This window comes from Lissotriton helveticus, chromosome 9 (assembly GCF_964261635.1).
Source record: "Lissotriton helveticus chromosome 9, aLisHel1.1, whole genome shotgun sequence".
Lineage (NCBI taxonomy): Eukaryota > Metazoa > Chordata > Amphibia > Caudata > Salamandridae > Lissotriton > Lissotriton helveticus.
The window spans coordinates 548,410,257-548,427,249 of NC_136070.1; the positions used below are offsets into that span (position 1 = coordinate 548,410,257).

A 16,993-nucleotide genomic window follows, 5' to 3' on the forward strand; every position below is an offset into this window, starting at 1 on the left:
AAGACGTGTGCAGAGGAAAGCGATAGCGACACCGCTTGATAGAAAGGTTGCTATCTCAAAGACCACCTCCATATAACCCAGGCTCCGACAGAGGGAATGGGCGAATCACAGGTTCCAGCTAGTGCAGGAATAGTTGGGAAACAGACCGCAGTGAGCATGGAAGTTAAGGGAGTTACAGATGTTAAGAGGTTGCCGGACGTTCTTACGGTGCCGGTTACCATTGGTTCCATAGTGTCAGTGTAGGATCCAGATCAAGTTAGGAATGGGAGTTCATCACAGTCAGGAGTAGGAGAGAGAATTAGCCCTGAAGGGAATGGCATAGTGAGTGGAATAGCTCATTTACCGAGGCCCATAGAATCGAGCACACCGTTGACCGCCACTTAAGACTCGTCAAGGGGACAGATGGAGATAAGGACGGCGAGGCGGAGATCCCTCGACGATTCGAGATCAGACCTAAGAATGTAAGAATGTGGGAGCCACTTGTGAGGAATAGGAATGGCAGATTGACAGGAAGTTGGGTTCACGGAAGTGAAGGGAACAGACTAGCCCTTAGTGACACAGTTGAAGGGAATATGCGTAGAGAAGAGAGCAGTGGAAGCTAAGAATCGAGTGGTGCATCCAGTCGAGGGACTCTGAATGCGATCATAAGGGCAAAGATGTTGGATGTAGTGAGACTGAAAGCAGAGGTAGATGAGATAATAGAGGGAAACTTGCCATTGGAGAGAGTGGTCCACTACAAACCAGATGAGTCACTATTTGTAGCAAAGGATGTGACTCGTAAGGCAAGGTCGGCACGCAAGAAACTGTCTGATTTGGCAAAAAGATATGAGGTGGATCTGTCCAAGACAAAGATGCTACAGGGGTGGGGTCACAGGTTGCAGTACAGTGATCAGGAACTGGAAGAGAAGAGGGTAATTGGATTGAGGACTCACATTCAGGAACTGATTATAGGGATACCCACATGGAGTATGCTCAATAAGTAGGAAGAAAGATGGTCCAAAAATAAGAGTGCCAAAAAGAGCGCAGGAGAGACACCGCCTCCAGGAGGGGGAATGCTGGGAGTACAGAATTACCCTTTGTGAAAGGTAGCTAGTGGAGGGTATGGGCATGTGCCTTGGAGTAGAGGTGATTTGGCAGTGTTCACAAATGACTTCCCTAACCTGAGGGAGGAGCCATTTGAATGGTACAAACAGGTTGATCGCTTTTTTAAGATCGCAAAGGTGTTGTGGATTGATTTGAATATGCTGTTTGACATTGTAGTTGAAAAGGAAAACCGGTATACCCCAAAACGTGAATGGATGTGGCAACACTGAAAAAGACCACTGCTTGTCATCTTTGTCACCAGATCAGGCATTGGAAACGCAAGTGTCCATTGAACCCCGCAAATCAGCTGCAGCAGGAGATAGAGACAGTGCAGGTGCCTGAAATGGTTAATACCATGACAAGGCCAAGATCGATGAAAGGGGGGACATTGATCCCACAAGCACAGGTTCCACAGCCACCGAGAATCCTGCAAGGTGTTCGGACATACCAGCAGATGCCTCTCTTTGATGGATCTGACGAGTACAGCCCGACCCGTTGGCATGACAGTGCCTGAGGGGGGAGGAAGACTTCACTCTTGGGGCAGTCTTGGAGGTAGCCCAGAGGGGACCGTTTGTAGAAGCTGATGTTGACGGTCATCCTACCACCTTTGTGATTGACACGGGTGCTACCCGTTCTACTGTAAGATCTGCAGTAGTCCCCAACCTACCCCTCTAGGGACAATCAATCCAAGTTGTAGGAGTAGAGAACAAGAAAATGACAAGTCCATTGACTGAGCCGATTCCTGTGAGAATAGGACCTTTCCGAGATAGACATCAGATTGTGGTGTGTGACTCAAGCCCAGTTTGTCTGTTAGGAAGGGATCATTTGTGCAAGGTTTTTTGGCTCACATGCTTTTTGTTGCAAGTGCAAGGACACGCATTTCGTTAGGCAGAATAACCCTTTTGTTTTAGGAGTTAGAATGGTAGGAGAAGCCCCCATGGGAGTGTACAGGAATGCAGATATGATACTTCCAGCGGAGAAGGTGCCTGGGACCCAAGGACACACCAACGTTTTTTGGATGAAGTCAGAGTCTCAGTGGAAAAGTACAGGAAAGAAGACCTGTCCGAAGGGGTGTGTAAAGGGCGTGTTTTACTGTTTTGTAATTTTGTATTAGGGTTAGTGCCCCGAAGGGTGGAGGAGTTTAGGACTAGAGGGAAAGCTAGAAGGAGCACCTTAGAACGAGCTCTGTAGGATTGGCTACTTATCTATGCAAAGTGAGAGTACTTCTGAGGAAGTCCTCACTATAGACCCCTTTTTCTCTCTTGCCTGGGAATGACGCTAAGTAGGGATGTCACTTCAGCGATAATGTAGGGACAGATTAATTGCTTTTCTTTTCTAGGTTAATGAATACTAAAATAGAGATTGGAACAGTCATCGCGTGCCTGATGCTTCTAGAATTAACTATTCTTCTTATTCTGAGTCGGATGTGACTCTTGCGTAGGATTTTGTATGTATTAGTGCCCATTTAATTTCTTAATCTCGTATTAAGGTGTTTGTATGTTCAGTTATTTTTGGCTTTGCAATAAATCCCTTAACAATTGATTTCGGAGTCAGTGATCCTGCAGAGTACAAGATTTATTGTGATTGATTATGTGATAAATGTGAGTTTTTCCCCTTTACACTCCTTAGCAGATAATAAAGATCCAGTCGACTGAGGATTCTTAAAATTAGGAAGATATGATAAAAGATAAGATAAGAATCCAGTGTTATCACAGTTTTGGGCCTCTCCTCCCTCCGAGCTGTGCAAACGTACACCTCTGCTGATGTCTAGGAAAAACATAAAACTCTTCACTTCTGCCTGTGGGTCTAATTCATTTTTAAGTCGAGCCATTTGCATCTGGCAAGCTTTCTAAAGCCAAGAGACCTGTTAGGTGCTAGAGGGCTTTACATGACTGCTACAGCTTCACATAATATGACAGCAAGCAGTGGTGGAATCCTCTCAGCATAGTATCCTAAAGATTGAGGAGTTTCCACTGCTGGATTCTCTTCTGCACAACTCTTGTCAGGCCCTAAACCTTTAATCAACCCGCAGAAACTAAGATGAATAAATCATGCATCCGGTCACCTGGACCAAATTTCGCTGGGGCGATTATGGGACTTTTATCAATGCGATAAAGTGATAGTGTATACTTTTATTATCTATTTCCAGCTAAAGATTACAACATTATTAGTGTACTCCTTGGGTCAACAGCCAAGAAAATTCGATTGTATAAGCATTGAGTTGTTTATTTAACATTGCATCTTCAAACAGTAATGGGCTGGGCTCTGTCTATATATCTTCCATGGATTTTCACTGAACCGGTGGCAGACCATCTCTCGAGGCTCTAGCTTTCAGGTGAGTGTCCTCCCTAATCATGCTACCAGCAACACCTCTGCTGAAGTCGACTCATTTAGCTGCTCTGCCTGACATCAGTCTGTCAGGGGCTTCTGTTCCTCCCTCCATCACTGAATTCCCTCTCACTTTATTTATCTGTTTATTGGCAATAACATTTCGAGCTCTTCCTGGCATTCATTGCGTTTTACCAAGCAACATTCATCAGAAGTGCTTTTTTTTAAAAAACACATTTTATTTGTCAAAATAACACATACAATGCTGAACTCTGAATCCCAGAGCCAATTGCCACATGTACCATACAAAAGAAATTGACTTTGACCATTTTACCCATTTTTAACATGAGAATATGAAAGGCGATACATATAAAATCAACCCCTGCAAACAGCCAACATCCCCCCTCCGTCCCCACCCCCCAATGCACCATCTCCTCATTCTGGAACAGCATATCTCTAAACCAGACTACCACTGCTCTACATAAAAGCCCAGTGTTTAAAATAACTGATCCTGCCATGGAAATAGGGGCTACCCATGAGAGAATAAAGACAACAGAGGAGGCCGATAGGTCACTCCAGGACCTGGGTCCGCCCCCGCCAATTCCAAACATCAATAATCCGCCCAGCGCCTCCAGGTCTTATAATGCTTCAAAGATGGGAATCTCGAGACCCATACAGAAGTCCAAACCTCTTTTCCAAGTCGAGACCGAGGGAGCCACCACCGCCTTCCAGGCTCTAGCTATATCTCTCTTCGCTAAGGTAAAGCCAAGGAGCATAACGTGTCGCTTATAGATGTTGCCCCCGATCCCTTCCATCACATGAAGGAGGATACATTTCAGCGAGCTCGGAAGCTCCCATCCCATTATCTCAGAGAGGCAGGCCGTGACCCCCCTCCAAAATGATGCGAGTGCAGTGTAGTGCCAAATAGTGCGTAGCAGGGTCCCCTTCTCGAGCCCACAACGAAGATACACCGGGAAGCCACCAAGCCCGCCCTCCAGAGCCTAACCCTGGTAAAATAGACCCTATGAAGATATTTAAATTTAATAAGCTGCAGACTTACTGCAATAGCCGCCCCACGCGGGGAGGCCAAGGCCTCTGTCCAGTCCCCTTCCTCCATCAGACCTACATCTCCCTCCCAGGCCTCTCTCAGACGCTTCAAGGAGGGGGAACAATGCGTAACAATGTGATTGATACATTTTAGAGATCTTATGGTCTAGGAGGTCTCCCATAAATACCTTAGCCTCTACTGGGCTAAACTCCGGCAAGGAGTCGAGACCCTCCAAGCTGGGGGAGATAGCATGTCTAAATTGTTAATATTTGAAGAATTGGGTCTTTGGTATCTGGAAATCCTTCTGGATATCCTGAAAGGATTTCAAAATCGTGCCCCGCATGACGTCCCCCAGAGAGGAAATCCCAATGTTGTCCCAGTCACGAAACCTGTGATTCAGCAACAGCGGGAAAGGGCCATTGTGCCAAAGTGGGGTCTCCCGGGTCAGCCTATTCCACCAGCCCATCCTCCGCAGAGCCTGCCTTCATAGGTGATACACAATCCTCGTGGCAGACGGCAGGGGACGCCTCATCGGGGCAGAATAAAGGAGAAAAGCAGGGACCGGTCACCCATGCAGCGCCGCTCCACGGCATAGGCTGGTCCGCTCTGTCCCCATACCACCATTCATTTAAGACAAGTAGATGTGATGCAACATAATAGGACCAGATATCGGAGGATGCCAGCCCCCCACAATACGTAGATAGGAAGCATGTCCAGATCGCCACCCTCACCGCTCTCTCATCCCAAAGAAACTGACCTAAGGCAGAGTTAATATGCCGGAACCACTGCAGGGGAATCTGGTAGGGATGATTAGAGGTGCTTTTTTTTGCAAGAAAAAAAGACAAATAAAACTAAGAGTGCATGGGGGCAACACTTTTCTTAGGAGCCAGCCGGGGCTGCCAAATTCTGGGTGTGCTGCATACCAAGGGTGATTCATCTTAATTTCACCACATGCCACTGTCGTTTACCTCCCTTCTCTTCCTCTCTGTTTATCTTTCTCTAGTAGATTATTATCATCCCTCCTTTCTGACTTTGCTTCTGATTTCCTATTTTTCTCTTCCTCCTTTTCTCTCTCATGCTTGGGTAAAAGTCTGATAAGAAACCGTAGTAATGAACACAACTCAACTTTATAAGCACTTTGGTATAAAGTCTGCCTATGCACTTTATTGTATTTGGCAGGAACAGTAGTAATGAATATGTCTTAACTCCAGTCTGTAGATGCCCCTTTAGGGAACCTTGGTAATGAATTTCCGCTTTCTAGATCTCCTGCAATCCCCCCCCCTCTTTTTTGGTGAATATTTTGTACGTACAATTGTAACCACACTCTGCGAATTCGAATTCATGCTAATCATGGTTGAAGGTTGAAATGTTCCTCTCTTTTTAAGATTCTGCTCGAATAAAATAATAAAGAGGTATAAATAGAGGCTGACAGCTGATTCCAGAAACTTCCAAAGCATTTCTGGTTTTTTTGTATAACACTTAAATACTCTGATGTCCTGGGGCTTGAGAACATTTGATTTTAAATGGCATGGTGACTGGGAGACTACCAGAATGCCCAAATCCTGAAGGGCCTGATACACAAAGGAAAACTTACCCTTTTGTGTAAGTTTACTATTTTGGGGACATTCAAAATTGACTGCAGAGACTCTACACTCAAGGAGGAAAAGAGCTTTGTACATCTGGCCTTTAGTTCCCAGTAGACTCTTCCCTGTCTCTGCTTCCATAGAGATTGTGGACTCTCTAGTGTACATATTGGATTGGTGTGAACCTTTGTACCAGGACCAGCTGGTTCCAGAGATGCCACTCCCTACACATGAGAAACAGCCCATTGCACAATTCACCTTGACCCAACTAGCATAGTCGATCCTGGACCATTATTCATACCAACGTTGATCCTGCCTCCGCCTGCTTTTCATTCGAAGATGACATGTTTTCTCTGGGTCTTCCACCTAGCACCTTAGGACTTCAATGTAAATTCACTTTTTCTTTGAGGAATGCTTGGCTGAACAGTAAGGAACAGAGGACCCCTGAAGGAACTAAATACCAGGGAAGAAAACAGAAAATACTCATTGAAAGAATATTCTGAATGGGGGCAGAACTGTATAACATGTGCACACTTTGCACCCCAGATAGGGGTATCTTTTTCCTTTACTGCTGTCCAAAACTCCAGATTCTCAAAGGAGTCATGGAATACAACGCAGCAGCCACAAATGTTGTGCTGCTTTGCGTAGCAGGGAGAGAGCAGGAGAGCATCATATTCACAGAGATATGCCTCTCTCCTCCCCTCTCCTTAGCGCTGGTGCTGATTTCAGCTGCTCTGCACCAGACACACACCTTAGCGCCTTAATGCTAGGGTGTGTGCCTGAGTCTACCATACATTTTGTGTAAGAAGGGTCCCTTCCTGTACAAAATACAATGGCTATAGAAGTTTAAAACGTGTTCCTACTTTGTATGTGTGCTGTGCAGCACACATTCAAAGACTAAAAAGCAAGGAGAAATGAAAACGTCTCCTTTTAAAGCCTGCTTTCCAGTGATGTTAATTTTTGGCACTGAACCCTGTCTACTAATGCTAGTAGATATGATTTAGCTTAAAATAAGCATGGGAGGTTGTATAGGAATGCCAATGTACCACTCATGTAATGCCCCTTGACTCAAAGTAATGCAAAGCAGCATTTCGAGCTGCTTTGTATTACTTTTCCATACAAATCAACGCTAAAACCAATTAGCGTTGGTTTGTTAATCCCCAAAAAGGTTTCAGCTCAGGTTAGTGTTACAAAGGTAAGGCTAACCCAATGCTAAACGTTTGGGAATCCGGGCATAAGTGCTCCTTTTCGCTGTGATGGCTCCTCTGATACCAAACAGTCTCCCCAGGTATGGGGATTGCCCATATTTTGAGGTCATCGAACATTCTACGGTAAACATGCATTCCAACTGCCCTAACCACTATGTCCCTGAGTAAAATTACCCCTTTCTCTTTCTCACTTTTTCAGACATTTCAAGGAAGCAATATTGTGGCAGACGAACCAGGCACGAGCGAAGATGAAGTTGCTTATGGTAGTGATTGCCACGCTCTTCGGTGAGTCCACAGTGCCTGTCTGGCTGCATGTGTACCTTTGTACCCTGTAGTCATGCCATTCATCAATCTGCCAGTGCAATGGCATCCTTACCCCTTCCTTGAGATCATTCTAAAGTGTAAAGCATTCCACAAGGAGCTGTAGGCATAGGCTCATATGCAGCAGTCTGAATGGGCTTACCTTATCTGAAAACTAAAAGGGCTGTGTCCCTTATCGTATGCAACATCAATCAATAAAGTACCACAACAAGCTTTCTGTATCTGGGTGGGCATGACACTATGATATGAAAACTTACTCATTGGTGACAATGGTCCTGAAGATTGATGGTATTTTGTACCTTGTCACAGGCCTTATTGAGGTCCATTTCCTGACTGTCCAGAGCCTCACTCGGGCATACTTTTCAGAAAATGTTGGAGCGTGGAGCTGAGGCACATTTGGCAGCGCTGCGATCCAACATTTTCAAAATGCAGTGATGCACCGTATTCTCTAGAGTAAGGCACACCCCAGTGTTTTTCCGAGCGCTGGTGCGAAATGTAGCTGCCTTGCGTCAACGCAGGCAGCCTTGCGAAATAGTGCAAGGGTGCCATAGTGGCAGGTGATAATTGTATATGCAGCACACATAGAAGTAGCACATTTTCATAAGGGACACCTTCCTGCACATAAACCATAATTAATGGCATTTTTCTCTTTCTATGTCTGCTACAGAATGCAGCACACACAGAAAATGCAAAAACGAGGAGAAATAAAAGTATTTCTCTTTGTTTCTCCATTCTAATGCCTGCTCTTGTGTTGCCTTAATTTTTGGTGCTGCCTCAGATTTATACCTCCTTGTAAATATGGGGCAGCGTCAAAAGCAGTGTGTTGCGATGGAACGCCCACAGCAACACCTATTGCCCTACCCTTTCATGTTTAGTAATGCGTGTAAAGGGGCCTTATTTACAAGGCTGCGTTAAGCCACTAAAAGGGACTTAACGTCGCTTTGGAAATATGGAGAAAGGCATATCGCAACCAGAACATTGCTCAAAGTGACATTCTGGTGGTGATATCTCCTTGTAAATATGCCCCTCTCTTTTTTGGAGAGGTCCAAGCCAGAGGAACTGGCAGATTGGCAGCGGCGGTTCCTCAACAATGGCGGAGGAGCGTCGCCCCACTGCCTGGCTCACAGCCAGCAAATGAAAAATAAAACGATGTTCTAGCATCGTTTTATTTTTCATTTGCCGGCTCGTAGCGAGTTTGTGCAGGGAAGGGCAGGGCATGGGGAGGAGGAATGCTATCTGCAGTCCATAAGTGCGCATACGTGTTTGGCCTGCCTTCTCAGGCCAACCAAAACACACATGCGTGCTTAGATTTCTCCAGCCGGGCTGCATTGAACAGCTCTGTTGGAGAAACCCCCACAGACTCCCTGGTCTGAGTGTCTTTCCAGCCAGCTCAGGCCAATCCCTGTGCTGCTCTTTGACAGCAGCGTGGGGATTGCACAGGGAAACCATGACGCTGCCCCAGTGCTTGCTGGGACTAGGAAGGATGAGGTGCGATGGGGTAGGCGAGCAGTAGCTCCAGGTAAGTGTTTATTTTTTAGATTTTTTATTATTACCCCCCGTACATGCCCACCACCCACCCCACCACCTCTTCATTGTGGTGGCTGCCACTGTGGACTGGAGTCTTCTGCTAAAGCTGGCTCAGGAGTCAGTAACTGGATGATAGAGGGATTGGACCATATGGAACATTGTTTTGTTCCTCTGCCTTTCCTTACCACTCTGGGTGGAATCTTCGTTAATGGGAATGGACCTCACTTTTGGTAACAATACTTAAACAAACATTGGCAATGCCATTAGGTCTTACTTACCTTTATATATAATCAAGAATGATTGGTATTACCATTGCTTGTTTATTATAATAGTATGTCAATAACAAAGTTGTAGCTTCCAAATTTCAGCTGCGGTTATCTAGTGACCACTAGGCACTGAGGGACAGCAAACTAGTTTTGATGAAAAAAATTAGGGCATATTTACAAGAAGTTAGCGCCGCAGCGGTGTCATATTTTTTACGCGTCAGTTTGCAGAGGACTGTGTAGCATTATTCCTACGCCTGGTATAGTGTATGCAGGTTAGACATTCCCACAATAAAAGCCACTTAGAACTGATGCAGTGAAATGTACAACTTTTCGCAGCGGTACTCTACCACTTGACTGAGTAAAAAATCCCTATGTCTTCTCAAACCAGGTGAAAGGATTGAGACAGGGCTTTTAACAACTCTGAGTTCTGACGCATTGCTGGAATTGAGGCATTCTTGTGAACAACTTCAGCAATGGGTCGCTTTAGTGCGAAAAGATGGTTCAGAATTTCTGGCGCATCCATGAATCCTTGCGCCATGGAGCACTGTATAAGGGCATTTGTGGCAGGAGCCAGAAATCTGAAGCATCAATGCCGATGCATCAGTACTTGTAAATATACCCCTTGGTCCTGTTTGCAATGCTGCTGAAGAAGAAGAATCTATTGATAGTGAAACCAAACAGCTCATATGGGTGGGTCAAACACAGGGAGGATAGCAACAAACAGGAGCCAAGCTATTGAAATTGATACAAAAAGCATCCAACACTGAATAAGTATTGGCACTGCAGAGGATGGTATAAAATGTTGTTTCCCAAAAGACAGTTGGAGTTGTCTGACGCGAGACTGCAAAAATGCCTTGTTCCAGGTCATCAAATGGAAACCTTATTGTTATTGTGAGCAGTTCTGTAAAACAAAAAAAGTGGCAGGACTCAAAATGGTTCATAGGAAGGAGCAGATCACTGTCATTGCTGGAGCTACCCATTTCCAAAACTGATGCTGACCAGTAAAACCATTGGGGTCATCCTCTGTGTGCAACACTAGTACCTTCTAGACCTGCCTGCAATTAGTGTTGGTGAACATTTCAAATAATTGGTGAGACATCTGTGCAAGACAGCAAAGCAAAAAAGCCATACTTTTTTAGAGAGTTCAGTGACGGCGGCCAGGAACAAAGGGTGGTAGGGTGTGCGGGAGGAGCACAGGGGGGTGGTAGAGCGACCTGCATGGGCACGGATGAATAAATAATAATTTTAAAAAATGTACCCTGATGCCGCCGGCTGCCTCCTGTGTCGCGTCACTCCTGCTGGTGTCTTTCTGGGTCCCAGCAGCCCCTGGGACAGACTCCCAGCCAGTCTCTGTACTGTAAAACCGCGCTGGGATTGGTCTGAGCAGGCTGAAAAGACGCCCTGCTCAGACCAGGCAGTCTTTGGGGGATTTCTCCAGCCCGGCTGCTGAATGTAGCCGGGCTGGAGAAACCTAAGTGCGCATGTGTGTTTTGGTCGGCTTGAGACGGATGTCCAAACACAGATGAGCACTTAGGGAGTGCACAACCACTCCTCCTCCACCCACACATGCCCCGCCCCTACATGTACAAGCTGGCAAACGAAAAATAAAACACTGCTAGAGCATCGTTTTATTTTTTGTTTGCTGTCTCCGTGCCAGCAGTGGGGCGCCGCTCCTCCACCATTGCGGAGGAGCCACCACAGACAGAGTTGTTCCCCACGAAAAGTGTTCCAAAAATGCAAGGAACAAAGTTCACAATAGTACATTTTAAAGCATAATTTACACATAACTGGACTGCAAATAACGATGTTCTGAGGGGACATTCTAATATTCTAATAATTTTCTAGCTTGTTGACTGGCCTTATCCATCCGTGCGCAGTTTATAGGGACTTAAACACCCTAAGAAGTCTCACAAAAGCAGTAGTAAAACAGTGGAGCTTTCAGCACAATTCCATAACCTAAACAGCTATATCTATATTTGAGACAGTTAAAACAATGTTTATGGAAATTCATAGGCCAATGCTCTATCAAAGCGTATTTGTTACCTTTTCTACATCATTTTCCATCCTGCTCCTTTCAATGAAATTCAGATCATCAGCATCGATTTAGCAAGCAAAATGTAATACAAATCTGACAATCACATGCCCTTGATAACAGCGCTTGGAAAATACTGCAGGCCCAAATTGCAATCCTTCTGCTCCATGACATAGAGGTGAGAGGGAAAATTAGCAGAAAGTTTACACCAATCACGCATTTCCACCAGTAGTGACGTAACAGAACGTTTCTCACACAAGCCATGAACAAAGGCCTAGCACCAAAACTTTCCTTTTTCCCAGGATAGTGTAGACATTGTGGCAGTGTTCCATTGCGTATGGTTTCAAGGAGTTAAAGCGCCAGGATACCCTTTGGGTGACAGTTTAGCGCTATATAAATACGCGATACATACATACATACCAAGTGGTACTAACCAGCCCTATTCAGGATGGAACCTCTCGAGCTCGGCTTGAAGTATCCCTCATATAATAGCGTTAAATGTGATTCTGAGATATAATTCTGGAATGTAATAATTTTGTCTGAGTTTTCAGATTTCATACTGTTGTATAATGGGCTGGGTTACTGTTCCCCGCACTTTTCTGCCATACTTATCTGCTAGATGCTGCGTTTTTTGATGTGAAAGCACACTGGAACTCGCTACCAGGTCCCATTGTCAGTGTTCATACCTTTTAAATGACAAATGGGAATTGGTACACCCATTTGGCAAGGCCTTTAATACCCCTGTAAGGCCCTGGTATATGGTACCAGTGGTACCCAGGGCAGGGATATCAAAGAGGCGCCAGGGCTGCAGCACTTATTGCGCCATCCTGAGTGACCCAAGTAAAATGAAAGCCTGCAGGTCTGCCATGTTAGAGCTGCATGAGAAGCTTGCTGCTCGAGTTTGACCTTACTGTATTTAATATATATCAGTCACCCCTAAGGTAGGCGACCCATAGTCCAAGAGGCAGGGTTCCTTGTATAATATGTGGGGAAGTATATGTGCAAGCATGTACTGTCCTGTGATAGTGTTCAATATGAAATACAATCACAAGTGACCTGCAGTCCATCGAATAACATGGGCTGCCTTTAGGACATTACCTATATGTCTAGCTCCATGATGGTCTGGCCAATTTCTTTCATGTTTGGTGTCAAACACCATGCTTTTTAACCCAGACCGACTGGTGGTGATGAGGTTTAACCAGCATGTACCCAGGTGGCACTTTAGACAGTGCTCACCTAGTTTAACCAGTGTTCTTGTAACTTGGCAGGCTCTTTTGAATCCTTAACGTCAAGACAGTAGCTGAACCCATGCTGGGAAGTGTGTGCCACTCCCAGAGGTCAGAGAATGGGAGAGGTGTGGCGCCGCGGCCAGGGCGACTGACGCTGGAATCTGGGGACCACGGTTCGATCCCCGGCTCCGGCGGCAGGTTAGCCCAGCACCATGTGACTCTGGGCAATAGCTCGCTTAATCTCCCCGACGGCCCCCCAGCGCCTAGAGACCCTTACGGGTGATTGTGCGCTTTACAAATGTGGACTTTACTTTAAAGTATTGTTAAAGTGACCACTGTTAACCCAGAAAAATGTCCTGTGTGAGCAGGAAGTGACACCTCCGCCCGCGCAGGATGGCTAGTGAATTGCACTGGTGTGGCGAAAAGCCTTAAAGGCTTCACTAAGGCCACTGGACAAAGGAACTGTCCCCCACTCGAGGACAAAGCCTCACTCTGCCCCAGGCACTGTTCTTCACTGGTAGGCGGGAAATTAGCTTATGCAGGAGACGTCCACCTCCACAAGACTGACTACACCTCTAGGAGCTGGACACTAAGGTGCATGACAGAGGATGGTTCTGGCCATCTCAAATTTAGGCTCAGAAACAGGTTCTGACGAGTTTTACTGACATAGACCCACAGGATGTTGTCACTACTGGGGTGGATTAGCCTCAGGACAAGATGCTGATTGGCTATTAGTCTTCACACACACTAATATCCCCTGAATCTAGAATTTAAGGTGAGCTTCAGACACTAGAACCTCAGATTCAGAGTGAAACATGAAGAGATCTGTGTCTGCAAAAGAGCAGGACTACACAAAGGAGAGATGCGAAGGATTTCACCTATGACAACCACACTGCAACTGCCGGACTACAACTTGCCCAGGCCGGATCCAGTTCAGCAGCACGGATAGCCAAAAGCACCCCTGCACCGAGCCCCCCAAGCCAGGTAGAATGAATCTGCCCGGAGGCACCTAGTCCAAGGCCAGCTCCAAGCTTAAGTTCCAAAGGGTTTGCTTAACTCACCCGCATGTACCTTTTTGCTAAGGTAGCCTTTTCAGGACACAAGTCAATCAGCTCCATTTGACAGCTAAAGTGCACCTCTGCATCGCCTCCCGGAGCCAGGTAAAAATTGGGCTAGCTATTGTGAACTGGTCTAAGGATTCCAGGGACCTTAACTCTGAGTGGGTTCCATTGAACTCACCCTCCATAGTATCAATTGCATATATGTGTTTTTTTTGTCATTAACCACACTGTTAATGTTTTTCACATTGCAAAGTATTGATTTATTTATTGCTTGAAAATCGATAACTCTGGTTATACTGTATGTATTGATTTCTTTTTGGTATCTTAAAATACATAAAAATCAGAGCTATTTTTATAAATTTGTGTCAGATTTCTCTTGATTGTCAATTACTTATCGTCCATGTTGGTGATGTGAAATGCTTAGCATACGTTCCTTTAAGTAGCCTGTCTGCTCTACCAGAATTGAGAGAAGGTGTACTAAGAGATTACCTGGTGCCCATCTTTGCTTATTAGTTAGCATTACATGGTAAGGCACCCCTGCCATACCACATACTACTTACACCTTGCAACATTGGTAGCAGCGGTGGGATTCATGAACTTGTGTTTCCCTTTAACACATAGACATAAGTATTTTTTTGTGCACGAGAAATCCAGAAATTGTCCTTAGATACTAAAAGTGAATTTTTCTAATTTTTTTAACCGAGTTTTATTTTAAATTGTTAGGAACTTTTGATACCATCCCAAGTCAAACATTAAATCAAAGAGTAAAACGTTTTAAAGTGTTTGAGAAAGAAGGCCCAAGTGTTTTAAAAAGTTTTTGATCTTTGTAAAGTATTCACTTTCTAGAAAAATTAAGCACAATGGAGCTCACAGAGTCTCGAGGTAGTTTCTCTCCCAGCTCTCAGGATCTAGGATCTAGAACTTTGTGCAAACTTAGGGACGTTGGCTACAAAGTCACTGTCAGAAAGGAGGACCTAGTGCAAGCCCTCCAAGAGTATGAAGATGAGCGAGAAAAAGCAGATGACCTCTCATCAGGTGAGCCTGAAGGAGAGGAAGAAGTCTTAGCTCAACAAGTAGAGGAAGGGGAGGATAACCAAGATAACACGCCTTTTCCAAGACTACCCTCACCTGCAGTTATTAGCAGAGGCCACTTTAGTGGTAGAACTGTGAGTAGGGTGTTAGGAGACCTTGAGGACAAGCTTGCCCAAATCTCCCTGGAGGAGAGACAGCTTGAACTTGAGGGGAGGAGACTAGCCTTAGAAGAGTGAAGGACTAATCTGGGCCTAGAACCCAAGGATGGTGGTAGCAAAGCTATTAGGGTTAGGGACGAGTCCTGTGACCCTAAGATCCCTAAGGGTATAGTTCCCAGTTATAAAGATGTAGATGAAATTTCAGAATGGTTTGCAGCTTTTGAGAGAGCCTACACCATAAAAAGAGACGGGTTGCCAACACTGGGGCTCACTACTGTGGGAATTAATCCCAGTTAAGGGCATAGATCGACGTCTGGCCCTAGATGAAGAGGTAGCTGAGTTATATCATCACATGAAGGACACCCTTAATGAACGGTCTGGACTCACTACAGAGAAGTATGGAATCAAATTTAGAGAAACAGCATAAAGGCCAAAACCAAACTTGGATAGATTTTATTGACTCTTCAGTCAAGACACAGGAAGGCTGGATTAAGGGTAATGATATGGAAACGTATAAAGGGCTGTATAATCTATTGATGAAAGAGCACATTCTAACAAATTGTTCCACAGAATAATTTGGACAGCATCTGGTAGGTTCCGAGGGGTCTTCTCCCAGAGAGCTGGGGACGATAGCTGACAAGTGGGTAAGGTCCAGGGTAACCCAGACTAAGTCCTAAGGTAGAGGTGACTCCAAGAAGGGTGCACAGTCTGCTCACCAGGGTAGAGACAAAGGCACGACCGAGATAAAAAGTCAAAGTCCTCTATAGGCCTCTAATAGAATTCAAAGAAGGGTGGGCTCAGAGACTCTTCCCAGTTCAAAGGAAAGGGGTACAACAGGAAAAATTGGATAGTTGGCCTGTATCGTGACAGTCCATTGATTTTTATTGTTTAGTTAATTAAATCGGTAGCAATTTTAGCATGGTAAAAACATAATACAGCATAATTCATAATTGAAAGAAGCATGATTAAAACGTTAATTCCCTCTATGAAAATAAATCATACATTGTACATTATTTAAGTACATTATTTGACTCGAGGACAGCCGTAGCTGTGCATGCATTCTTAGGATCAAACATAACATATTTTTTGTCTATAGTTAGTTAACTGTCAGCGTTCTTTGAGTAAATCCTTTACAAACCTAATATGGAGCTTATTAAAAAAAACAGTTGCATCTGGATAGCTCAGTCCATTAAAATAGCTGTTGCAAGCAATGGTGTTACAGACATGGATAAATCGATCTTAAGATCTGTGCAAGTACTCAAGTGTTTGAGAAGCACAAGTGCAATTATTTATATAAATGCCAAAGCGGCATGTACAAGCTTGGTCTTGGTAGGATTGCAAAGGCTTACGCCAATCCCAGTTTGAAGCTCTGTGATTTTATCGACTTTTGGGCCATGTTGTGCTACATATTACCAACGGTTCCATGACGTGTAAACAAATGGGAGCGCCATAAGATGTTTATAAGATTGCCGATTGCACCTGGCAGGGGGCCCCCACTGTTAGTCCAGACTCTCATAGTAATCTACCTGCTTCCACAAAGAATTGACCAAACTGTGCTAGGTCCTTTGGAGTAACAGATGTGTATATGAGTGATAGTACTTCCCTACATGATTTTATCTCATGCTGCATGAGTATAGGCCTTAAGGACCTGCGTCTCCAGTTAGGACACAAGAGTGATGATGAAATATGCACCAAGCACACTCCCACTAGTGGACACTCCAAGGGGATAACTAGTTTGGGGATGAGCAGAGGAGATTACCAACAGGTGACTCCTTAGATGAGGCTATACTGTTAGCACTTAACTGGGAAGTAGGGCCTAGAGATGAGCTGGTAATTCCAGAAGGAAGCAGACCATTCCATCACAAAGAGCTGAATGGCATCCCACTCACTGCCCTAAGAGACAACTGTGCCAGTGGAACCCTACTGTATGGCTGGCTGGTGTCCAAAGACCAGCACCTGACAGGGTAAACTCAGAAAGTAAAGGCTGTCTCAGGAGATTTTATTATTAGACCCATGACTCTAGTAGCATTCCTGATAGGGGGTTCCCTTAGATGGCAGAAGGTTATTGTGAGTTCTGACCTTCCCCTAGCTGTCTTATTGGCAATGACCTCCTAGAG

General features: G+C 45.0%; 1 protein-coding gene across 1 annotated transcript in view; it reads left to right on the forward strand.

Moving 5' to 3' along the window:
- Positions 1-7,442: 7,442 nt before the first annotated feature.
- Positions 7,443-16,993, forward strand: part of LOC144781535 (uncharacterized) — a 51,172-nt gene continuing 41,621 nt past the window's right edge. Inside the window, exon 1 of the mRNA XM_078660441.1 lies at positions 7,443-7,535. Within this exon, the coding sequence (XP_078516567.1) occupies positions 7,499-7,535 (37 nt within the window). The 5' untranslated portion in view covers positions 7,443-7,498. The remainder of the gene's footprint in view (positions 7,536-16,993) is intronic.